Source organism: Geotrypetes seraphini, chromosome 9 (genome assembly GCF_902459505.1).
Source record: "Geotrypetes seraphini chromosome 9, aGeoSer1.1, whole genome shotgun sequence".
NCBI lineage: Eukaryota > Metazoa > Chordata > Amphibia > Gymnophiona > Dermophiidae > Geotrypetes > Geotrypetes seraphini.
The window spans coordinates 34,218,959-34,244,922 of record NC_047092.1 but is presented as its reverse complement, the minus strand read 5'-3'; the positions used below and the strand labels follow the sequence as shown (position 1 = coordinate 34,244,922).

Sequence of the window (25,964 nt, the reverse complement as noted above, 5' to 3'; positions counted from 1 at the left end):
TCACTCCCCACCAAATCCCACTTATTCTATATATGACTATGTGTTCGAACCTTTCAATATCCCCCACCTCCCCTCCCCAAGCCCCCCTCCCAATGGTACTCTCTATACCACCTCACCAGGACACACCATTACAAACTCATTCCGTCTAAATGAGAGCCCAAATTAGGACCCTCATCGTAAGATCGCACTACGACCTTTGGGATGTAAGGCATGCAGATATGGCTCCCAGATATGCAAAAACAACATCTTTCGCTTCTTAGCCCCTCCAGCATCTCTCGCCTCCCAGATGGCAAACTGATGTAACTGGTTCCGCCAATGCCAAAACTTCGGAGGGTCAAGGACCGTCCAGTATTGAAGAATACATTTCTTGGCCAATAAACTCATCTTCCTACACAGCGCCCGATGCCCCCTAGGCAAATGACCAAAAGCCTCTGGCAAATCCAAAACAAAATGGGTCAAAAAACTGCGCAAGGATCTCCCAATTATCTCTGACATATAAGATATTATTCGCTTCCAAAATTTTTGGATAATGGGACAAGACCAAAATGCATGTCCCAAAGTGTGACCCCCCAACCCACATTTATGACACAGTAGTGTAGGGAGACCTCCACTGTAATATAACTGTGTACGAGTATAATAGGCACGTAAGATCACCCTATAATATGTTTCTCTTAACCGTGAACACGGGGTCACCCCAGGTGTCGCCCTCAAGGTACGAGCTAATATTTTTTTTAAAAAAAGGAAAGTCTCCACTACCTCCATTAGTACACCATTCAAGTCTTGCCATTTCCAGCCTTGCTTCTTACAAGACCAATACTTAACCCAAACCTCCAGTCCCCCTTCTCTGAGGTTAGTGAGTCTGTTGCAAGAAAAAACCTGGCCTCGCCATCTCAGAACGGAGCAAGCTGATGCATAGCAGATTTTAAGGTGCAAACCAGTAAATATTTTGGCCAATTCCACCTCCATACTTCAAATACCATCAGAAAAAAGTACTGTAAGCTCGTAGAACTTAGAGCATGTGGCATTAGACGTTAGCTCATTTCTGCATCAAAAGGAATGCAGTGTTCCCCTGGTCATTCGCGATTAGCGGTCCCGGTCATTCATGGTATTCTCCAACCGGGACTTCCTGTGCTAAAGTCGGGTTTCACCAATCAGGAGCTGCGTGTCAACGCAGCTCCTGATTGGTGAAGCCTGACTTTAGTGCAGGAAGAGGCAGTCGGAGCATACTGCGAGTGATTTCCTTCACTCGCCGGCGCTCCAGCTGCCCTCTCCTGCCTCTCCAGCTGCCCTCTCTTGCCTCCCCAGGTGAAAAACCGTATTAACGGTTTTTCAATATTCACGGGGGTTCCTGGAACCCCCACGAATATCGGGGGAGCACTGTAGTGTGATCTGAATGGTTCTGCAAAATCATTCTAAAAAACAAAACCCCAAAACCTTGAATAATCAAATATACATAAATATTTATCTCTGCCCCCCAAAAAACTAACCCCATCTTTTACTAAGCCCGACAATGTGGGCCAGCATGACAAATGCTCCAATGCCCATAGGAACTGAATGGGCGTCTGAGTACTTGCCATGCGTCACTCAGCTGAATGGCTTAGTAAAAGGGGACCCTAAATAAACAGACGTCCACATTGTCTTTACAGATACTGCACTCAAATATGCGTTTACCTTTGATGAGGACTAGAGTCAATAGCTTTGCTTACTTTCCTCCCCTTTAATCAAGCTGGGCTAGAGGTTTTTTTAACATGGGCCAGCAAGATAAGTGTTTCGACACTCATAGGAATTCTATGAGCATTGGAACATTTATGCTAAAAACCGCTGGCGATAAAATGGGAGGTTTATTCAAATGTTGATGTCATCGTTACATGACGATGTAGGGCATCAACGCTTTTGTGCACACAAGCTCAAACTTAGAGACCTGGGAGGGCAATTTCAAAGCTGTCTACACACATAAATTGCCATCCCTCATGGTGGCTAAAAGTAAGAGAAGGCATTCTCTGGAGCGTGTTTAGGACAGGGAAAGAAAATACATGGAACAATTTTTTTTTTTTTTTAATGTGTGCAGGTAGTTTTTGAACCTGTTGAAAAATCCACAGGTAAAATGTATTTGCAAATTTTTCCAGGGTGGGTGGTTTTAAGATTTACCTCCCCCTTTTATCAGGCTGCATTAGGGATTTTTATCATAGGCTGTGGCAGTAAAAGCTCCGAATAGAATTCCTATGAGCTTCGGAGCTTTTACCGCCATGACCTGCGATAGAAAACCCTAACGCAGCTTAATAAAAGGGGGGATTAATTACATTTAATTTAATTTTTATACTCTGTTTAACCAGCAAACCAATTCGAGGCAGATTACAATACCAAAAAATTAGACTTAAAATATACTAATAGATTTGATGAAAATTATCAGTAATCATAATAACAAATGTAACATAACCTAATACCATCATAATAAACCTAAAAATAAAAATCTTAGGGCTCCTTTTATTAAACCGCGTTAGAGGTTTCCACTGCGGGCTAGCAAGGTAAATGCTCTACGGGCTATGTAAAAGAGGGGAAATGTTCCTTATTCTTTATGTGGAGCAGTGAATGCCCACCTGGGTCTCTAACAAGCACTGGGAGTAGTGCCTTGATTGGCAATAGCTTCATGACACTTGATGTACTACCATGGGGGAACTTTTCAAAAAATGATGACCACTCATTCTTAGGAAACCTTTCAGCCTTTTAGATCTGAAATTCAACATAAGTAATGGCGTTTGTTGAAAAATGAATGGATACATTAAGCTTGATTATAGTTGTCGTTTGTAGTTCTCGAGTTACGTCTTTTCTGGTCCTATGAACATGTTAATAGTTGGCCCCTTTTGCTTCGTCTTTCCTCAAGGTGCATGGCCATTGTATGTGCAGACATAACACCAAAGGCCTGAACTGTGAACAGTGTATGGACTTCTATCATGACTTGCCTTGGAGACCTGCTGAAGGTCGCAGCAGTAACGCATGCAAAAGTAAGTGCTGAAATAAAGAGCAAAGTGTTAAAGATCTCTTTGGAAATCCACTGTAGTGTCTCCAATATTGCAACGGTGGGTCAAGCTGTTAGTGAAATGGAACGTTTTTTGGCAGAGCGGAGGGATACCTTGGATAAGTGGGCCAAAGTTTGAGGGCCTCTGCAAGATAAGAATTGGTGAATTCCTTTAATGTGGGAGTGGGTTGTTGTAGTCCTTATACTTCACTTGTTGCATTTGTTTTGTTTTTTTACTATGGAAGTAGGATAAGGAAGTAGTTTAAAAATTGTACTGGAGGGTTGGGAATATTATGGGCCTGATTCTACAAATGCTTGTCCCGATTTTAGGTGGCGGTAGGCATCCTACCGCCATCTCACAGCCAATCAGGATGAATTTTTTTTTTTTTAAATGCAGGTGGGGAAAGACGCCTATATTGTAGATGTATGTCACACGCCTATGGAGACAAGTAGAGACACTTATGGATGCCTAAGGCGTGACATGGTCTCCACTGGAAGTGGCCTTAGGCATCCTTAAGCGTCCCTACATGTCTCCGTAGGCATGCGACAGACACCTTAAATGTAGGCTTGTAAAATACTGATTGACGTTCGATCAGCGTCCTGTAGAGAATCAGCCCCTTTATAGGGAAGAGAGGGGTGGGTGGGTTGGTGTTCTAGGGAGTTGATACGTTATTTTTATCTTCTTTATTAGGGAGGGGCAAAAAAATTTATAATGGAAAAGTCAACATTATTTTCTTGCTTATCAACACAGTTATAATTTATTGGTTTCTAGATTTGCTGTAACAGGGCTTAATTATTTTTGGTTTCTTTTCCTTTGATTGTGCTGAGATGCAGGGATGTATTGAAACTGTATTCCCCGTATTGTGCCTCTCTTTTGTCCAGCCTGTTGTTCATATTATGTGTTGTGTTAAATGATTTCTGAAAATTGAAAAAAAAAAAAAAAAAATGGCCTATGGCATTACTGTAAGACAGGGTTTTTTTTTCACAAGTGGTTTATTTTATGATAAATTAACACACTGATGTTCAGTTCTTGAATGTTTATTCTTATCCAGCTCTTTCCATTGTGTTGTAGAATGCAACTGTAATGAACATGCTACCAAATGCCACTTTGATAAGGCGGTTTACATGGGAACTGGGAACAGCAGTGGCGGTGTGTGTGACGAGTGCCAGCATAACACAATGGGACGCAACTGCGAGCAGTGTAAACCCTTTTACTACCAGAACCCAGAGAAAGACATACGTGACCCCAACATCTGTGAACGTAAGTGCGCTGTCACCGTGTCGAATATTGAATGGCGTGTTCTTGGGAATGATCAAGTAACTGGCGTGTTTTCCAGGCAGCCCCTTCAGTGCAGGGGATGAGAAAGTGTACAGAGGACTGGGAAATAAGAGCACCCTTTTCTATACACTGTTCTGTCTACACCAGCATCTGCTACTCCTTTCTTGTTCTCTGTTGTACTTCTGCCTGGGAGAAGAGAGATAGAAGCAGAAAGCAGAGAGCTCCTGGACAACTGGAATATTTGATTAGACAGCACCACTTCTTCCCCTGTGTGCAGGACAGTGAGGCTTTTACTGTCATAGGACAATGGCAAGGGATAGTTGATGACCCCCCTCGGATATTTATCTATTTATTCATTCAGGTTTTATATACTGTTCTCCCAGGGGAGCTCAGAACAGTTTACATGAATTTATTCAGATACTCAAGCATGTTTCCCTGTCTGTCTCGGCAATGGGGGGATTAAGTGACTTGCCCAGGGCCACAAGGAGCAGTGTGGCTTTGAACCTACAACCTCAGGGTGCTGAGGCTGTAACTTTAACCTCTATGCCACTCTAGAAACCAAAATGTAGTAAAAATGAACCAAGTATAGGACAATGAAGCCATTGTGACATCACTGATGAGGTTGGCTCTTAGGCACTGGTGGAATGAGGCATTATGACATCACAATACCAGCTCTGGTTATCAGAGGCTGAAACTTTTCACACTACTTATTTATTGAACTTTCTGTACCGTTCTCCCAGGGGAGCTCAGAAGGGTTTACATTAATTTATTCAGGTACTCAAGCTTGTTTCCCTGACTGTCCCGGCGGGCTCACAATCTATCTAATCTACCTGGGGCAATGGGGGGATTAAGTGACTTGCCCAGGGTCACAAGAAGCAGCATAGCTTTGAACCCATAACCTCAGGGTGCTGAGGCTGTAGCTTTAACCACTGTGCTACACTCTCTTTCCGTAATCTCTCACTCTTCCTGGGTCTGGATTTCCACAATTAGGGACTGGTTCTATAAACAGCACCTAAATCGGCCTGCACCTAAATAAATGGTGCCTGGCTGTGTGTTAATCGCACTTAGGTGCTGTTTACAGAATCACGGCTAGCGGTGCCTATGTAAAAGCATAGGTGCCTGAAATGTAGAAGGGGGTTTTAAAGGTCTACATTTCAGGCACCTAAGTTTTTGGAGAATTGTGCTTAGCGGTGTCTTAAGTCACACTCTACCCCAGGGGTGTCCAACCTTTTGGCTTCTCTGGGCCGCACTGGCCGAAAAAAATGTTTCTGGGGCCGCACAAATGCGCAAACGCTGCAGAAAGACAGGAGGGAGCCAGCAAGATGGTAAACACCCAGGGGCAGCAGAGGAAAACACTGCATCGCTCTCGACCTGGGCTGCACAAAATACTTCAAGGGGCCGCAGGTTGGACACCCCTGCTCTACCCATAGAGACGCCCACTTAGGTATTAGGTGTCGCTAAGTGCCATGCGATAGGAGCCTATCACCCAATTATTATTATTATTATGTTCATGAGATACTTGCTATCATAAATGAAATATGTACATTAACCTGATTTTTGCAAAAAAAAAAAAAAAAAAAGACTGAATTGGTAAATCACCGATTCATCATGGTTTTGTGCTAACAGAACTTTTTGAAATTAGAAACACTGCATTGTATTTTTTTGGTTAATATTTTGGAAACTCTTCTCATTGTGTTTATTGTACTTTGATGGTAGCAGAGCTTATTAGGTACTGGAACTGTTATTCCATTTGAAGTGGTTTTTACACAAAAGGGCAAAATATAAAGCTTCAATTAAATTAAAATTAATTCATGCCTTCTTGGTGATCCTCAGCCAAGTCTGTTTTTCAGGATGCTTGCCAGGAACATTCATAGTCTTTGTTTTTTTTATGTACTTTTAATATAAGGTCCTTTCATTTCCATACTTTGCCTAAACCTGGTTGAGGGCCCCAAGAAACTGAGTCAGCAATTCTGGGTTGTGCCTTTTCTGATCAGGTTACTTCTAGGCTCTGTTAATGTGGATGTGTCTCTGTCAAGATGGATTTTGTACCCATGGATAAGACTTGATAATTTTGTATTATTTTTCCTCTTAAAAGCATGCAATTGTGACCCAACTGGTTCTCAAAATGGTGGCATCTGTGATCGCTACACTGATTTTTCTGTGGGCCTCATTGCTGGACAGTGCCGCTGTAAATTCAATGTAGAAGGCGAACGTTGTGATCAGTGCAAAGAAGGCTTCTATGAATTGAGTGCAGATGATCCACTGGGATGTCAACGTAAGTGTCGTCAGAATTATGTGCAATGAACCTTAGCTGAATTTACCACCAGGCTCTTAATATCCTAAGTGAGCTAATTATTTTCCCTTGCTCCATTTTTATTTGTGTGTAGCTTGTGGATGTAATCCTCTGGGAACTCTATCTGGTGGGAATCCGTGTGATTCGGAATCGGGATACTGCTATTGCAAACGCCTTGTTACAGGAAGGACGTGTGATGAGTGTCTGGTAAGTAACCTTGCTGTAATGAACCAGAACATTGTCTACCTCTTCTTTTGTGATAGTACATTGTCGCTGAAGATGGTAATGAAAGCTTGTTGTTGAATCTAGACTAGACTTTTTTCCATGAGCTGAAACTGTAGCGTAGCAAGTGATGATGGGCTGTAGAACCTAATTTATGGCATTGCAAAGAACAGAGTCCACATCAGGATCAATGTACTCATAATAGCCATTAGTCAGATTAAGATACATAAGGGGGCAGTTCTATAAAGGGCACCAAAAGTTAGGTGCCAGGGTGCAATGCACTGAGCATGAATTCTATAATGACATTTCGGCACTCAGATTCCATTATAGTAGCATTTACATGTTAATATTTAGGTGTGCCCACTTATGCCATGTCAATAGCAGAAGTAAATGCATGTACTTAAATGCAGCACTTTTAACGTGTAAGACAGTATTCTATTGGTCACACCCATGCACCCTGTGAACACTCACATTTACGTGCAAACAGGTTGTGTGCTAAAATTACAGAATGCCGATTAATGCCCAACGAACATGCACGTCCGTAACTCGTACAGTCATAGACTGCTAGTATTCTATAACTCAGATGTTCAAACTGGCGCCTAACTTTAGGTGGGGGGGGTGATTTTTTTTTTTTTTTTTAAAGATGCATGTTTTGCATGTAAATGTTTAGCATATACTATATATGCACGTATGTGTGCACATGTGGACATAAATTGGTAAAACTGGAGGACATAAATTAAGGTTGAGAGTGGTGGATGCCCGGAATGCCCTCCCAAGGGAGATGGTGGAGAGGAAAACGGTGATGGAATTAAAAAAAGCATGAGATGAACACAGAGGATCGCTAATTAGAATATGAATGGGCTAACTTTCATGGTCTGAATCCCACAAAGAAGATGGTTTGGATAAGGCTGGAGTGAGCTTCAGTATGGGAACTCCAGTAGCTGGAAGCTAAGGTCAGTACCAGGTAGACTTCTAAGTCTATGACCCAGAAATAAAAAAAAGACCCAGAAAGAAAAAAGACACTTTAATTTAATCATGGAATTGTGATTACAGAGCAGATTGGATGGACCATTCAGGTCGTTATCTGCTATCATTTACTATGTTTCTATGTTACATTCATGCCAGATACTCGCCTACACTATTCTGTGCCTTCACCCATATCTTCAATAGTGTGTAGCTTTCAGGTGGGTGTGCGCAGGGGTGGGGTGCAAAGTCACATGTGTAACTTACAGAATAATATAAATTTATATACTAGATTCAATGTATGGTGTCGGAAAAAAAAGGCTGAGTGCTATTCCATAAATGTAAAGTTAGGCACAGTTTATAACCCGATTGCTCAAGTCCTGTAAAATAACTGATGTTTGAGACATTAATGGGATATTGTTCTGCAGCCTGAACACTGGGGTCTAAACAGTGGCCAGGACAGATGTACCTGGGCTAGGGAGGGATTACATGGCATGTCCAGGGTCACAGGGAGCAGCATGGGTTTGAACCCACAACCTCAGAGTGCTGAGGCTGTAGCTTGAACCACTGCACCACACTCTCACCAACACTGGCCAGTATTCAAGAGCAGTGCCCGGTTAACTTGCACATGGAGTTAGGATAGCTTTTTTGCTGTTGTAACTTTATGAACTTACTTAGCCAGTTAGCGGAATGAACACTGCCACTAACCAACTCTCCCCAAAATTCCAGCCCTGGACTGCCACTAACCAGTCAGGAAATGGCAGGTTAACAATGATTTTCAGCAGCCCTATCCAGTTAAGTTCCACTGAATAACAGAGGTTGGCTGGCTCAGCGAGGTTTAACTAGGCAGGAACCTCTCCTGCCTGGTTAAACCCCTCTGAATATCTTTTCCACAGTACAGTACTCCCCTGAAATTTGTGGGGGTTCCGTTCCAGGAACCCTCGTGAATTTCGAAAAACCGCAAATGCGGTTTTTCGTCTGTCCAAAAGGCAGGAGAGGGCAGCTGGAGCGCCAGTGGGTGAAGAAAATCACTCGCGGTCTGCTCCGACCACCTCTTCCTGTAGTAAAGTCGGGCTACACCAATCAGGAGCTGCTTTGATACGCAGCTCCTGATTGGTGTAGCCCAACTTTACTGCAGGAAGAGGCGTCCGAAGCAAACCGCACATGAGTGAGTCCGCAATTTGCCAACCGCGAATTTGCGGGGGAACACTGTATATAGTATATTTCAGCTTTCGGAGGCCACCTTCCATAGCCACCTCGGTTTGTACAGTTCACACATACTGTTAATGAATAATGAAGGAGCCGGGACTATTTCTAGCCCGATTGCTCAAGTCCTGTAAAATAACTGATGTTTGAGACATTAATGGATATTGTTCTGCAGCCTGAACACTGGGGTCTGAGCAATGACCAGGACGGATGCCGACCTTGTGACTGTATCCCCGGGGGATCACTGAACAATAAGTAAGCTGAGTTTTTCTGCTGTTTGGCTAATCATTCACCTCATGGATGGTAGTAAGTGAGCTGCTCTCAATTTGTATTTTTCAGACTTGAAAGTGAAACAGTATACAGGGAAGCCTCTTGTCAGTGTATGCAGCACCAGTTCACACGTTGAAATGTGTACAAATTCATAAAACATTTTTGAAGGAAACTGTACTGAGTCCCTTATTGGTTTTCCATTAGTCCTTTCACAGCATATCTTTGAATTGAGTGTTTTGGAATCTCAGAGCTATTTTTACAATTTTATTTCTTTACTAGCTGATCATCTGATGTTGCCCGGATATTTAGTTATCCCGATCATCTTTCATTTTCAATAATTTTTATTTCACCCCCCTTCGCACCCCCACAGTATTTTTTTCCCAGATAGTAAGTCATATGTATACCAAGTTTGGTTGAAATCTCTGCATGCGTTCCAGAGTTATGCTGGAACATCATCTCAGCGAGGCCGAAAACTATGGGGTAGACAGTAAAATCTGTCTTTTTCGATAATTTTACATGTCGCCTCCTTCCCATCCCCACAGTGTTTTTCCCCAGATAGTAAGTGATATGTATACCAAGTTTGGTTGAAATCTCTGCATGCGTTCCAGAGTTATGCTGGAACTTACATACATGTACACACAGAAACATCCAATTTTATATAGAGAGATTTTCTATATTTTTATTCCGCACTATCTAAAGTTGTAGGTGGATTACAACAGACATTCACAGCATTAAATGAAACAAAAATTTCTGATTTGAGGGTGGAAACCAGCAAGGCAGCAACTCTCCTGAAACCAACCAAGTCAGTACTGGCAGATTGGTGATGGCCAGGCCGGTGAGACATGGTCAAAACAGCAGATCAACCGAAGTGAAGTAACCAAAACCAGCTTATTGTAGTGGAGGCAGTACACGTACAAAGGCCCAACACAGGCTGTGTTTCGTCCCTGCCAAGGACTGCATCAGAGGTTTAGTGAAATTGCAGCCCTTCTCCTGTGGGCCCAGGGTTAACTGGCTTAACTGGGATCACAAATCTCCCACAGGTTTCATTTTAAGCAGTGCAATTATTAGGAAATTAGATTCATTTCAATTACACCTAAGACTCCTGATGCAGGCCGAGAGGCCGAAACACGATTGTGTCGAATCTTATTTAAATGCTTGAACAAATAATTTTCAGCACCCTGAGGTCATCGCCACTGTGCTTGGTGCTTCATATAAAGTACAGTATTCTGTGGAGCAAGTTCATCTAGTTTTGTTGAATAAGAGGGAGACAAACAGACAGACTGGGTGAAGGCTGTGGAGGGGGGTGTGAGAAGAGACAAGACAGACTGAGCTTAGGCTAGGGTTTATGTGAAGAGACAGACAGACTGGGGAAGGCTGTGGGAAGGGGATATGAGAGAGAAACTGATAGGGAATCAGGCTATGGTGAAAGAAATAGGCAATTGTATCTTTGCTTCACTTATCTAGAGGGTACTGTCACACTGCTGACAGTATGCTTTGGGAAGGGAGACAACTTTGCAGTTGACTTGCAGAAGCAACTCATTGAACTGATTTACTACAATTGCTTTGCCACAGGCACAAAATAGGGGGGGGGGGGGAAACATCTTGGTCAGTTTTTAAAGGAGCCCCTGCTGACCCGGGAGGGGATTCCATCCCCCCCCTCCCAATTTCACTGGGTATAGTGTTGGAAGGGTGTAAAAGGAAAGCGAGAGAGGTTTTAGACTCTAGCTCCTAAGTTTTTGGGCTGGCTTCTAGATTTAATGACAATTTGTCAAGGCCACTGGAGGCTAGCAAGGATTCTCATTGTAGGGGCAGTCCTTTTTTAACCTCCTTCGATCTTCTGAATCATATGGTCAACCTGAAATACATTTAACCCTTTAATGAATAAGTAGATAAAGTTGTTACAAGTTCTTGAGCAGTAACTCTGAAGCCAGAGCAAAAAAAAAAAAATAGTGATTCTTAACAGTCTAGTGATTATAAAGTCATTTGCTTGTGGGGTGATGTATTCCAGAAATCTTCTTCTTTAAAAATAGCTTTATTTTAAACATGTTCCTTATAAAATTTGAGACTTGTAGTAACGCAAGGATGGATTTCTCTGATCTTTGCAACGAAGTAGGATTGTATTCAATTGTGATGTGGGTGTTAAGAATGCTTTTGATTGAGTTAACTCTGTCTACATTTCAGCTGTTCACCAGAGACTGGTCAGTGCCAGTGCAGGTCGCACATGATTGGACGTAGGTGTCATGAGGTGGAATCTGGATTTTACTTTGTTGCATTAGATCATTATACGTATGAAGCAGAAGAAGCTCATTTTGGGCCTGTAAGTAGAAAGGCTTTGCAAAATCTTTGGCTGTTCCTATCTACTCTTCCATTTTGAACCATTTTTTTACTACCGTATCTTCTTCTCAGGGCGTAAGCCTAGTGGAGCGGCAGTATCCTCCAGATCGTATCCCATCCTGGACTGGGGTAGGCTTTGTGAGAGTTCCAGAAGGTGCCTATTTGGAATTCTACATTGACAATATTCCTTTCTCGATGGAGTACGATCTTCTCATCCGCTATGAGCCACAGGTAAATGAGCCACCGTATTTTCTAGTGTGGCTGTGAATTACTAACTTTTCTGGAGGTATTTCAGATTTAGCTGTTATGGACTTGGTGCAACAGGTCTCAGTTGGAACGTTTGGTGGGAAATCATGGCAGATTCACAAATGAGGCCGCTGATCCTGAGTATGGATTTTTACTTTCAGTTACCTGAGCAGTGGGAAGAGGCTCTAATAACAGTGTTACGTCCTGGCAAAATCCCTGCCAGCAGCAGGTGTGGCAACACCGTTCCTGATGATGACAACCAAGTGGTATCCTTGTCACCAGGCTCAAGGTCAGCATATCTCTTTTCTTCCTGAAGTTATAAGATTTGCCCAAGTACCTGAATGTAAACCACTTAGACTATAAGTGGTATATAAATGCTTAAATAAATAAAAATAAAGCGGCGGCAGCGGTGTTGATTAGACCCCTGACAAAACTCTCGTGAAACATGTCGGTTCTCACCGCTAGCCTATAATGAGAACTGAAAGTTCACCATTACCAAGATAAGTAAAACTCAAGTTTAAAACCGATAAGAATTGCACATTATTTAAATTGCATAGACCGGTGAGAAGATCACCACTTGCATCTCCCCGTTATAACACTTCTGTGGGACGGAGGAGTGGTGGTTCTGAGGTCTATTAAAATGGTTATAAAATTACCGTATTTTCATGCATATAACGCGCATATGTGTATAACACGCATACATGTATAGCGCGTGGGAACAACGCATTTATGTAAAAAAAATTCTATATAGCACGCACACGCGTATACCACGCATGCTGCTAAAACCTCCTCCCGCCATCCCCGCTTACTCCCTCTTCTGGCCCTGCGAACCGGCATCCTCCCCCCCCCCCCGCTCGCATCACCCCCCTCCCCCCCCACGATCCTACATCCCCCCCAGCACCGCAAAGACATCGTTTACCCCGATTGGGCACCGGCACCAGCACCAATGCACAGGACGTGCCAGTGCCCGAAGATCCTCCCTCGCCTGGGCTGGGCTGGGCTGGGCGGTGCGAGGGAGATCCTCCCTGTGCTGGGCTGGACTGGGCTTTGAGCATTTGCACATGCTCAAAGCCTTCTGGTCTCGCTCTCTCCGAGATTCTGAATCTGAGAATCTCGGAGAGAGCGAGACCAGAAGGCTTTGAGCATGTGCGAATGCTCAAAGCCCAGTCCAGCCCAGCACAGGGAAGAGGGAGGATCTCCCTCGCACCGCCCAGCCCAGGCGAGGGAGGATCTTCGGGCACTGGCACGTCCTGTGCATTGGTGCTGGTGCCGGTGCCCAATCGGGGTAAGCGATGTCTTTGCAGTGCTGGGGGGGATGTAGGATCGCATGCGGGGGGGAGGATGCCGGATTGCAATGAAAAAAAAAAAAATTGTATAACGCGCTCACACATATGACGCGCATGGTTATGCTTGGTTTGTAAAATCGTCTATAACGCGCGCGTTATATGCGTGAAAATACGGTACTTACAACATTTACTAAGATGGAATAAGGCATTTGAAGAGCACCTTAGAAATTCATTTAAAAACGGGATATTGATTTTTCTAAGGTAACATTTGGCCACATATTAGGAGTCTGAACATATGTTTTCTAATGGTGGCATTTATCCCTATGTATTTGGTCCACTAAGCAAAAGCTCATAGTAGTTCCCCCTCTTTGAAAGTTATTGGAACTCGACGACATGATATGTTTTCAGTGATGGCTCCGCAACTTTGGAACACTTTGCCTCAGCATGTAAGAGAGGAAAATGATCTGAGTCGTTTTAAAAGTAACTTAAAGAGTTTCCTTTTTAAAGATGCTTTTAAATCTTTAAATTATGTTCAAATTTGATATTAGTTTTCTTCCAGGTTTCCACTTTTCCCTCCCTAATGTTCTTTCCATTTATGATTCTCCTCTGTACTTTAAAGCATTGAATTGTAGTTCTGCCCCTTTTTACCTTGTGTATTGATTAGTCTGTAAGTCTGTTTGTCCAACCCATAATTTTAAATGGTATGTCTAAATATATGCTTACATTTTTTTATTAATGTTGTAGCTCGCTTAGTAAAACTAAATAAGCAATTCATCAAACTGAAATAAAACTTGTAAGTTATTGTGTAATTTGCATGTTTATCCATAGCCCTTGTTCCTATTGGCTGTTCTGTGATTGGTTTGTCCTGCTCACCCTCTTTAGATATGTAGTCCTGCCACGCCCAGTGTGCTTTGAAAAAGGAATGAATTACACTGTTCGACTGGAACTGCCACGCTATTCCTCCAGTGTGGATGTGGAAAACCCGTACACCCTAATTGATTCTGTAAGTACAAGCCTTTATGGAATGTATGGGTTTTCTGTGGAGGAAGTGGCTCCACAAATACACTGGTTACTTTTTATTTTGGGCACAGCAGATTTTCAGTCTTTTAAAAATATTTTTTTAGAGAGGGTGGAACTAGTAGCAGTCACCGTTATTCAACTTTTTTTTTTTTCAATATCCTCTCTATCTTACTTAGCCCAGTCATTGTTGTGACCATGGTCAGCTGAGGGCCATGCACTAAGGCACCTTCTGGGACCCTGCTCTTATGGGCCCTAAGTCTGGTCATGAGGTATCACTATTGTGTGATGACCGAAACGCTTCCCCCTCCCCGGTGCTGTGAATACTGCATTCATAGCCCTGAACTGCCTGAATAAACCTATCTTCCTGGCTAATAATTAATTTCTTAGAACAACTTACCCAAGAATCATAGTAAACAAAAAAAATCACTTTGTCAGTAAACTTACTATAAAGCCAATACTGAACGTGTGTAGCTTATCTAAATTTCTGTCTGTTAATAATAATAGCTCAAAACAGTGTGATGGTTTTGTGCAACTCCTAGCCCTACCTAGGCTACACGTACAAGGCTATCGCAGGAGGACTTGTAGGACAGGAATATAGAAAGAGGAAGTCCATTGTTGACTAATTAATCAGTAGTGTTGGTCTCGGGGGCTTCTATAAAAATAAAGGCTGTACCTCTGTCTGATTGCTAATAATAGGTATAATTACTCTTATGGTCCTATGAAATCTATCTGGCTGTATTTTTAAGGTGGGTAGAGCTTGGATTTGTATATACTTCTGTTTAATGCATAAGGCTTCCTTGCTTGATACTTTGAGAAAATTTAGATAAGCATTTACGGTACTTAACATACAGTATAGGTATGGATAGCATATAGTTCTGTTGTTTACAAATATGACAGAACCAGAGTGGAATTGTCCCAATCAGATTGGTGCACAAAAAAGTGTCTTTCAACTCATCTGATGAATCCAAATGCCTTTATTTATACAATGACTCAATGACCCGACATGTACATGTTTCGGCCTACCCGGCCTGCATCAGGAGTCTTAAGAGTCTTCAGGTGTGCAATGAAATGAATAGTAAAATGCACAACTCAACCAAACGCTGCTTCAAAGCGCGGAGAACTACTATTTACAGCAAGGCCATGTGTGCGCGGTAGTTCTCCGCGCTTTGAAGCAGCGTTTGGTTGAGGCCGAAACATGTACATGTCGGGCCATTGAGTCATTGTATGAATAAAGGCATTTGGATTCATCAGATGAAATGGAAGACACTTTTTTGTGCACCATTCTGATTGGGACAATTCCACTCTGGTTCTGTGCTTTTGAGTTTGTGGTTTTGTTGCCCCTGTTCTTTTTGTGTTTACAAATATGAACTAGAGTATTGAACAGGTTTGTGGCACCCGTGTAAGCTGTCTTCTCCTCATTTTAATGAGTGTCGATAGGATGACCTATTCCAAAATTCTATTTTTCAGATTGTTCTTTTGCCCCACTGCCAGTCTCTGGACATGTTCACAACTGGCGGTTCAGGGAATGCCTGGGAAATGTTTCAGAGATACCGGTGTCTCGAGAATAGCTTGAGTGTGGTCAAAACCCCTATGACAGAAGTCTGTAAGAATAGTATCTTCAGTATCTCTGCGCTGATTCACGAGGGAGCCTTATGTAAGTTGAACTCCTTGAGTAGAGAGCCCTGGTATGTGTATCTCAAAGGAATGAAAATGACAGATGGGTTTTTTTAATGGAATGGGGCAAATGACCTGTGATGTGTTTGACGTGCTGCCCTTTTTGTTTCATACAGCTTGCAAGTGTGATCCTCAGGGCTCGCTGAGCTCTGTGTGCAATCCTAATGGAGGACAGTGCCAATGCCGTCCTAATGTGGTGGGAAGAAATTGTGACCGGTGTGCTCCTGGTACTTATGGGTTTGGCCCACATGGATGCAGATGTATGTAAATCTCAATGATGTAGTTTTTGACACATAACAGCTTAATGTGAATGTATTTAGTAAACATACTGTAGACATGTATTGTGGATGGTAGATGTTAGTATGTAAAGAAGAACTTAGTTATGCTAATAGAGAATGACACGGTGACAAAATTCATCACCGTTCCCGTCCCCGCAGATAACCCTGGGAAATCATCTTCATGTCATTCTTTAAGGAGAGAGGGAAGAATCAGAGTATAATTGGGCACAACCACTGACCCGCAAGCTTTGCTTTGAAGAATGCCGGTGTAGAAGGACTGAGGTTGAGACAGACACTACAGAATGACAGTCTCTGGTATCCAGAGCAGATATTGTGATGTCATAATGCCTCATTCACAAGTGCCTAAGAGCCAATCACATCAGTGATGTCACAATGGCTTCATTATCCTTGGCTCACATAAGAATCAGAGTATGAATGGCCACAACCACTGACCCGCAAGCTTTGCTTTGGAGAATGCTGATGTAGAAGGACCGAGGTTGAAATAGACACTAGAAAATGACATGGGATTATTTCCCGCAGTTTTCCGCGGGGACGGGAACAGTGATGAATTTTGTCACCGTGTCATACTCTAATTGCTAATATTCTTATCAGATAGTACTGTTTGGAGTTTGCTTGGAGGGTAGTGGCATCTTGGTGAGGGCTCCAGTGCCTCTCCTTATATCTGCCCAAACCCCCGCATACCTTTTGAAATGTTCGCCGACACGAGCAGCATCTTCCACCTCCTGCTCATGCCAGCCTCGGCTTCCCTTCTGATGTCACTTCCTGGTCACGGAACCAGGATGTGATGTCAGAAGGAAGCTGAGGCCAATGCGAGCAAGAGGTGGAAGATGCTGCTCGAACTGGCAAACATTTCAAGAGGTATTTGGTGGTGGTGCTCGAACAGCAGGGAAGAGTAGGGGGCGCATGGCGATGCAATGCCGGGTGCCACCACCCCGGGTGCCTCCCTCCCTCGCTACGCCACTGTTGGAAGGTAATGACAGGCTTTAGCATAGATGTGTGATATTTTCCAAGGGGTACCATCATCCACTGGAAGTAGAGAAAAAGATGGATTAGAGCAGTGTTCTTCAACCTTTTTACACCTATGGACCGGCAGAAATAAAATAATTATTTTGTGGACTGGCATTGGTCTGCAGACCGGTGGTTGAAGAACACTGAGCTAAGTCGTGGGCCATCTGGAAGCCTTCCCTCTGACATCAGAGAGAAGGCTTCCAGTTCAGGCGAAGGACGTGCTTAGGAGCCGCTGCCTGTGGCTTTGTGCACCGAGTCAGTGAGTAAGAGGGAGCCGGTCAGAAGATAACGCTGCATCAATCGCACCGCGAACCGGCGGTTGAAGAACACTGTTTTGGGCCTGATGCACCTATGGACCGGCAGGAAATTTTTGTGGACCGGCACTGGTCCATGGACCAGTGGTTGAAGAACACTGGATTAGAGAACAGAGTACAACTGACTGTGGTATTAGGAAGAGGTTTCTTTGAAGGTTAGTGAAGTGGATTCTAACCAGGGCTATGGAGTTGTCATCCCAAACCTTTGACTGCAATGCCTTTATTTTTCTACTGTCCGACACTGACTTCTATTAGGAATAGTATATCTAAGAGAAATTTGATTACCGTATTTTCACTCATATACCGCGCACCCGTGTAAAACGCGCACACGGGTATAGCACGCGGGAAACTGTAATTTATGTAAATAAATTTTTATATACCGCGCACACCCGTATACCGCGCATGCCGCCCCGACTCTCCCGTCGCCGCCCGACTCTCCTTTCGCCCACCCCGACTCTCCTCTGGCCACCCCAACTCTCCTTTCGCCCGCCCCAACTCTCCTCTGGCCCGCCCCGACTCTCCTCTCCCCCTTGAAGTCCTGTCCCCACCCTGAAAGCCTGATGCCCCCCCCCCCCGACGTCCGATTTACCCCGCAGGACCGCTCGCACCACCCCACCGACGTCCGATTCACCCCGCAGGACCGCTCGCACCCCCCCCCCCCCGATTCACACACCCCCTCCGCAGGACCGCTTGCACCCCCACAGCCTCCCCACCCCCCTCATCATGGAGAAGCTCCTACCGTTCTCCTGCTGCTTCCTCTGCCAGCGGTCCCGGGCCTTCTGTGAGCCCTGCTCTGAAATGTTTCCTGTTCCGGCGGTCCCGGCCCTTCTGTGAGCCCTGCGTCTGCGCTGCTTCATCTTCTGGCGGTCCCGCCCTTTAGAAAGGGCGGGACCGCCGGAAGAGGAAGCAGCGCAGACGCAGGGCTCACAGAAGGGCCAGGACCGCCGGAACAGGAAGCATTTCAGAGCAGGGCTCACAGAAGGCCCGGGACCGCCGGCAGAGGAAGCAGCAGGAGAACGGTAGGAGCTTCTCCATGATGGGGGGGGGGGAGGCTGTGGGGGTGCGAGCGGTCCTGTGGGGGGGGTGAATCGGACGTCGGGGGGGGGGAGGGAACTATGTAAAAAAAACATTGTAAAACGCGCTCACGCCTATAACGCGCAAGGTTATGCACGGTTTGTAAAAATCGTGTATAACGCACGCGTTATATGCGTGAAAATACGGTAATTACAGAAACACTGGATATGTCTTTATTTATAAAATTAGGATTAGTAGACCACAAAATATATTTGTTGCTGTTCATTGTTACTCTGTGTTCCACTTTTGGAACACTCATATTGTTGGTTTTTTCATATTGTACTTCACAAAATCAATAAAACTTCTTGAACTAAAAAAAAACAAAACCTGAACAATAACTATAAAATGATAAATTTACAATATATTGTAATGCTGTAAGTTTATTATTTTGAAACTGGAATTGGAGTCAGTACGTTTTAACTGACTTTTGACTCCAGCCAAAATTGCTTCTGACTCCGACTCCACGATCCTATATGTTTTTTGGAAACCACCTATGTTCAGGCAGTGTAGAAATGTTTTTTAAATAAATAAATAAGTTTGGTGGAACCCAGATAATCAAAGCTATGCCTCCCTCAGTCTCGGTGAGAGCAGGATTAAGTCCAAGCCAGCACCTTTTCTATCTCTCTTTTTCACTTGGCGTTTGAATCCATTATAGAGGGTGGGCCACGGAAAAGTAGCCCACCTCCGGCGATAGTGTGACGAGATAAGGTTACCAGATGTCCGGATTTCCTGAGACATGTCCGGACACCCGTCACTTTGTCCGGGTTTTGAAAAGCTTCCAGCTAGGAGCAACGTCGGGACGTCATCTGCGCATGCGGGGATGCAACGCGGTGACATGTTCACGCGTGGGACGTCATCGCGTCACACCAGTGCATGCGCAAATGCCCTCTCGACAATGAACAGGCTGGGGGTGGGGTGCAGAATGGGGTGTGACTCTGGCAGAACTGGATGGGGCTGGGGGGCGGGGCCATGAGTCCGGATTTTAGTTCCGGAAAGTCTGGTAACCTTATGACAAGATGAACAAGCATGTGGATTGTTTTTGGGGTTTTTTTCACTTACAACAGATGGTGAAAGTGGTTCCACAATTACTATTCGCTGTTCCGGGGAGAACACCATCTTTCTGGCACCAGTACTAGAGGGGGGGCTACTTTTTCGTGACCCACCCTGTATATCCAGTCCTATGTCGTTTTTTGATGACGTTGTATGAAAGAAGAATTATTGTTTCTCTTTAATCTGTCCTTAGCTTGTGAGTGCAATCTGCAAGGCTCAGCACATTCTTTCTGCCATCCTGAGACTGGTCAGTGCCCCTGTGTTCATGGGGCCTATGGTAGACAGTGCGACAGATGCTTGCCTGCTCATTGGGGATTTCCTAACTGCCGAGAGTGTCAGTGTAATGGCCATGATGACGATTGTGATCCCATTACCGGCGCGTGCCTGAACTGTAGAGATTACACAGACGGGCATAACTGTGAGAGGTAAAAGCTCATTTTACTAATAGTGGTTTGAAGATTTGCATTTCATAAGAACATAAAGAGTTGCCATACTGAGACAGACAGAAGATCCATCAAGCCCAGTGGCCAATCCAGGTCACAGGCACCTGGCAAGACCCAAACGAGTAAAACAGATTTTATGCTGCTTATCCTAGAAATTTATTTATTTATTTATATACCACTTATAGCATAAGTGGTCAAGCATTTTTCCCTATCTGTCCTGGTGGGGGCTGGGCAGACAAAGCCTGGGGCTGGGAGGAGCTAGGCCTTTTGATGGGGCAATTACGCACAAAAAAAATTGCATATGAATTACATTACATTACATTAGTGACTTCTATTTCGCCTGTACCTTGCAGTTCTAAGCGGATTACAGAGTAAGATAGCTGGACATTTTCAGGAATTACAAATAACAGTATAAGGTAGCTGGACATTTCCAGGAAGTTACAATTTACAGCATAAAGTAGCTGGACATTGCCAAGAAGTTGCCTTTTTGGGGATGATTACATAGTAGATGCAGGGGACACTTATATAGTGGATGCAAGGGAATTACAGAGTAAGGGTGTTGAATAGAAGGGAGGAAGAGGTTTAGGGTTGGTTTCATGATAGGGTCAGAGGGGGTATACAAGTAGAAGGGGGAGATTAGCTGGTAGTTTGTGTGGAAGGTGGAGGAAGCGAGAGTAGGGAATAAGAAGGTTGTATAGTTTTTTTGAAAAGCAGAGTTTTGATTTCTTTTCGGAATTATGCAAAATTTTTAAATATTGTATGTGTGTGTGTGTGTGGGGGGGGGGTTGTCACTGTAAAGTGGGGAGTTTTTGTTTGTTTGGGGGGGTTAAATGTATTTTTACTAGTCTTTATTAACAATTGCAATTCTAACATTTTTGCGCAGAATTTCCCCAGGAATAGCATGTTAACCACAGGTTCAGATGGTTGCATTTGTTTAAATGATGCAGCTAGGCCAAATTTACAAAATGTGATAGTCCCATTCACACCGTTGAACAAAAAAACATGAAGCTCTGATGTTTTTGTTTCTCAAAAACTGAGCAGGAAAGGAGAGGAGAAAAGCAGCGCGGGGAAGGGAGAGAGGTTCTTGGGTGGAGAGCTATTTGGAAATAACAATATTTGTTGGTTAAAAATAATAGACTCTTCTTGTTCAAATACAGCTCTTCTCCCTATTTTTTTTTTTTTTTTCTGTGTGTATGTGTGACTAGAGTATAATTTTTGTATTTGAGCACAGATGTTTTGCTGGATACTATGGAGATCCTACACTGGGGTCGGGAGATCACTGCCGACCTTGCCCTTGTCCCGATGGCCCAGGAAGTGGACGGCAGTTTGCAAGCGGCTGTTACCAGGATCCTGTCACTATGCAGGTGATCTGTTCCTGTAACTTTGGATACACAGGTAATGTACACACAGAAAGCAACACAAAGTACTGCTAAAGTCACCTCCTATGTTAGCTTCTTAGGGTCAGTGTTGAGCCGACAGCCGTCTTCTGGTTTCCGCCAGCTTTATGCTTGGATATTTAGTGCTGGACTGGCATTAAATATCTCGGTATTTGTAGTCAGACTGCACTTATCTAGTTAAGGACCAATATTGAACCTTTAACCGAATAAGTGAAACCAAATATAGGACTGTGTTTTTTGTGGTCTTGTTCACTTGGTTACCTTATCCAATTAAGGTGGGTTCATACACAACGGCGCGAAAGACAAAAGCGCGCGCCGACAATTGAGCGCAGCGCGGAGGCACGCGCCGCACAAAATTACAGTTTTTAGGGGCTCCGACGGGGGGTTTTGTTGGGGAACCCCCCCCAGTTTACTTAATAGACATCGCGCGGGCGTTATGGGGGGTTTGGGGGGTTGTAACCCTCCACATTTTACTGTAAACTGAACTTTTTCCCTAAAAACAGGGAAAAAGTTAAGTTTTCAGTAAAATGTGGAGGGTTACAACCCCCCAAACCCCCCATAACGCCGGCGCGATGTCTATTAAGTAAAGTGGGGGGTTCCCCCCCCGCGCCTCCGCGCTGCGCTCAATTGTCTGGGCACGCCTTTGTCCCGGCGTGCTTTTGACCTGACACCATTAAGGTGTTAATGCTCAAAAGTTTGTCGTGGAAGACTGGTTGTAGCCAGTCTTACTTGCAAGGCAGCTCAGGGTTCTCAGGGGTTAATACCAATCGCAGTAGCCACTGAGAATCCTATGCAAATGCATTGCAACGAGCTTATTAGTATTAAAATGAACACTCCTTGTAATGCACAGCAGGGAATGTTCACCTCCTACCGTGTAAAGTTTTCAGGCAGGTTTGGAGCTACCAGTAGCTTGCTCGAGAGCTCAGTGATCAGGAACTATACTGGGCTTGAACACAAGCGCCAGGCACAGTTCCTTCCCCTTTTACCGGGGTACTCAGCACAAATAGTGTACAATGATTTTCATGTTATTTGTGCTGAGCATAGCCTGGCAAATCAAAATCGCTCCCAACCCAGTGTTTTCTACTGGGTTGCTGGAGCTTTGTACATCTTGCCTTAATTGTTGAACATCACATAACTACTGACTCCGCCTCCAGACCACCCACAGCAGAGCTGGTTTCAGCTCAGGCAGTTAGGCTCGAATTTTCAAAATGGCGCCATTCGGAAGGCGCTGGTAGGTGCCTGAACAGCGCCTATGTTAAGTAATGTAATGTAATTTTATTTCTTATATACCGCTAATCCGCGCTGTTAAAAATCAATTAAAAAGTAATTAAGGAAAAAAAAAAGTAGGCACCTGAATCGCATATATGCAGATGCATACCAGCGCCGAACATAAAAAGAGGTGTGATTATGGGGCACCGCCTAATCATGATTCTATGTCGAAGCTAGGTGCCAGAAAAGTAGGCCTATAAAACCCTGGCCTACATTTCCAGCGCCTAACTTCTACACAGACTGTGATTCTCAAAATGGCTCCATAGTTTGAGTGACATGCGACCTGTGTTGTTTTTTTTCAGGCGTCGACACATTCCGGCACTATTTTGAGAATCCAGGACTTAGAGCCAATATTGAGCTGCACTATTCAGTTAAGTGGTACTAAATATCGATGGCTGGCCATCTCAACGGAGTTTAATTGGGCAGGAGCCTCTCCTGTCTGGTTAAATCCCTCTGATTTAAGAGCGGATAGCGTGGTCGGTTTTAAGAAAGGTTTGGACAATTTCCTGGAGGAAAAGTCCATAGTCTGTTATTGAGAAAGACATGGGAGAAGCCATTGCTTACCCTGGATCAGTAGCATGAAATGTTGCTACTCTGGGATTCTACATGGAACCTTGTTATTGTTTGAGATTCTGTCTGGAATCTTCTGCATGGAACCTTGTTACTGTTTGAGATTCTGTCTGGAATCTTGCTATTCTTTGGGATTCTGCATGGAATGTTGCTACTCCTTGGATTTTGGCCAGGTGCTAGGGACTGGATTGGCCACCGTGAGAACAGGCTAGTGGGCTTGGTGGACCTTTGGTCTGACCCAGTAAGGCTGTTCTTATGAATATCAGGCCCTAAAAATTTAAAAACAACAATAACAGAACTTGTACCTTCAGCAAACCCAGTGACAATGGAAGGTGTAAAGAACTTCTCAGCAGCACACTCAGTGGCTTAGCGAGGGTGAGAGGCGCTCAGGGCGGTGGTGCCCTTTTCGCGCGCCTGCCTTGTCCCGCACCGCTGCCGTCAGTTCTCTTTGCAACAGAAAATCCTTTCAGCAAGCAGTCTAGTGTCAAAGTGTAAAGCCTCATCAAGAATTGGCAGCAAGATCCATTTTCTTAGCTTCCGGCTTGGCTAAGGACATATGAACTTTCTTTCAACCATGGGAGACTTTCTGGCAGATGAGGGTCATCATTCTGGTTCTTGAGGGGGAAGAGTGTTCATGTGAAGGGGGTCAATGCAGATCCCGATTTAGCTGCCTGCTCCATTTCTTCCTCAGCTTACCTTGCCATAATAAATACTAGGGTGAAGGGGAAGCCCCATCTATACTTGATTCCATTATCTCTCAGCAGTCATTTCTGCAATTGGGAGATATCCACAAAAATATTAATTTCTGCCTCTCCAAAGAAAAGAGGGGCTTTATCTCAGACCATCAATATAAAGGTTGTCATCACCACAGCTATGGAAGCAAACAATTATAGTACATTTAGTACGGGTTTGAGAATGTAGCCTTCCTGTGGATCTGTATGTTCTCTGTAATCTAATCTCTTTATTTACAACCTGGAACAACAAGATAGAAGGGGTCCTTCATTATTTGAAAAGCATACTTAGTTTCACGTTCAGAGATAACCAGAACTTGCACATTATTTCTTTGCTGATGATTTTCCAAATCCGTCTGCTTATTTTGGATTTTGCAAATACCTCCCTCCTTCCCCCACTCCCCCCCCCCCCCGTTACCTTATTTAGCTCCTCCAGCTATCCTGCCCTTCCCTCTAGCCGACTCCCGAAGCTGCTGCAGCTGCGCAAAAGGCAGGCGCAAGCTTTGCGCGCGCCTACCTTGCACCAAACCGCTGCGTGAATGGCTGCTGTCAGTTCTCACGAGAACTGACGGCATCCATTCAGCATCTTTGGGAGTGAGCCGGAGGGAAGAGCAGGACTGCTAAATAAGGTAATGGGTGGGGGTGGAAAAAGTGCATCTTCTGGAGCGAAAAATACAGTATTTAAATGAGCAAGGAGAGTCTCAAGCCCAATTAAACTCCCCTGAGCTGGCCCACTACTGATATTTAGCGGTTCTACCCAGTTTTCTCTGCTCACCATCCATTTCCTAACTGGCTAGGTTGGAGCAGTCCGGAATGGAGCTTGGGCAGAGCCGTAACTTACTTAGTTAGAGGCTGAGTAAGTGCATAAGGTTGGTAACAGAAAAAGGGCCGTCCTATCTTTTATGCGCCAAGTTAACAGGCTGGTGCCCAGTTAACTTTCAAGTCAGTGCACATACTCAGATGTTCAATGCCATTTAGTCCGTGGCTTACAAACTGATTATCACCACGGTCATGTGAAGCTTACAAGCTGCTAATCACTGTGAACTGAATATTACCCACCCACCCCTGAAGATGAGGTTGTATTTTCACTGAAACGACACACTCTTGGTGTTGCCATCCAAGTGTGCGCCTGTATTTTCTAGCTGTCTGCAGAGAATCCCTGTTACAGGTAAACAATTCTACTTTATAACTCATGATAAGTTCACCCGAATTATCATATTTCTCAAGGGGAATTTGCTTATATTTATGCATCTGGATGGACCTCCAAATGTAGTCTGTTGTTGGACTTGATGAGGTGTATATATGGGTCTTTTTTTTTTTTTTTTTTTTCTTCCTGTCTTTAGGTATCCGGTGCGATGAATGTGCTTCGGGGTTCTTTGGAAACCCTGGGGAGATTGGCGGAATTTGTCAGCAGTGCCAGTGCAACAACAACATTGACATCACTGATCCAGAAGCCTGTGACAAGCATTCGGGGATATGTCTGAAGTGCCTGTACCACACCAAGGGGGAGCGCTGTCAGCAGTGCCAGCTTGGCTATTATGGAAACGCTCTGCAGCAGGACTGCAGAAGTAAGAGACTGCATCTTGTTAAATTTTTAATTCTTCTCATGGTTTTCCCTTTGAGAACTCTTAAGGACTTTTGTTTTTGTTTTGTTTTTTTAATAATTTATATTCTGCATAGCCTACAAATCTATGCGGATTACAAATTATTCAGGTACTCAAGCATTTTTCCCTAACTGTCCTGGCAGGCTCCCACTCTATCTAATGTACCTAGGGCAATGGGGATTAAGTGGTTTGCCCAGGGTCACAAGGAACAGTGCAGGATTTGAACCCACAACCTCAGGGTGCCGAGGCTGTAGCTCTAACCACTCCACCACACCCTCCCACAACCTGACTTGCTCGTTAAGCTGCAGTAGTGGTTTAACATGGGTTTTAGCATTCTAACAGCAAGGCGCCACATTAACTGCTAGGTCACTCTAACTGCCTTATTAAGCAGCTAAC

At 44.2% G+C, this 25,964-nt stretch overlaps 1 protein-coding gene across 2 annotated transcripts in view; it reads left to right on the top strand.

Annotated features, from left to right (window-relative positions):
- The window catches only part of LAMB1 (laminin subunit beta 1), a 143,066-nt gene that overhangs the window by 47,639 nt on the left and 69,463 nt on the right, over positions 1-25,964 (top strand). For both annotated transcript variants that reach the window (XM_033958478.1, XM_033958479.1), the window contains exons 8-21: positions 2,882-3,002; positions 4,089-4,277; positions 6,391-6,570; positions 6,683-6,795; positions 9,155-9,234; positions 11,431-11,566; positions 11,656-11,814; positions 11,991-12,118; positions 13,998-14,118; positions 15,603-15,789; positions 15,926-16,069; positions 19,748-19,979; positions 21,229-21,392; positions 25,308-25,532. In XM_033958478.1, coding sequence (XP_033814369.1) covers positions 2,882-3,002; positions 4,089-4,277; positions 6,391-6,570; positions 6,683-6,795; positions 9,155-9,234; positions 11,431-11,566; positions 11,656-11,814; positions 11,991-12,118; positions 13,998-14,118; positions 15,603-15,789; positions 15,926-16,069; positions 19,748-19,979; positions 21,229-21,392; positions 25,308-25,532 — 2,179 coding nt within the window. The remainder of the gene's footprint in view (positions 1-2,881; positions 3,003-4,088; positions 4,278-6,390; positions 6,571-6,682; positions 6,796-9,154; positions 9,235-11,430; positions 11,567-11,655; positions 11,815-11,990; positions 12,119-13,997; positions 14,119-15,602; positions 15,790-15,925; positions 16,070-19,747; positions 19,980-21,228; positions 21,393-25,307; positions 25,533-25,964) is intronic.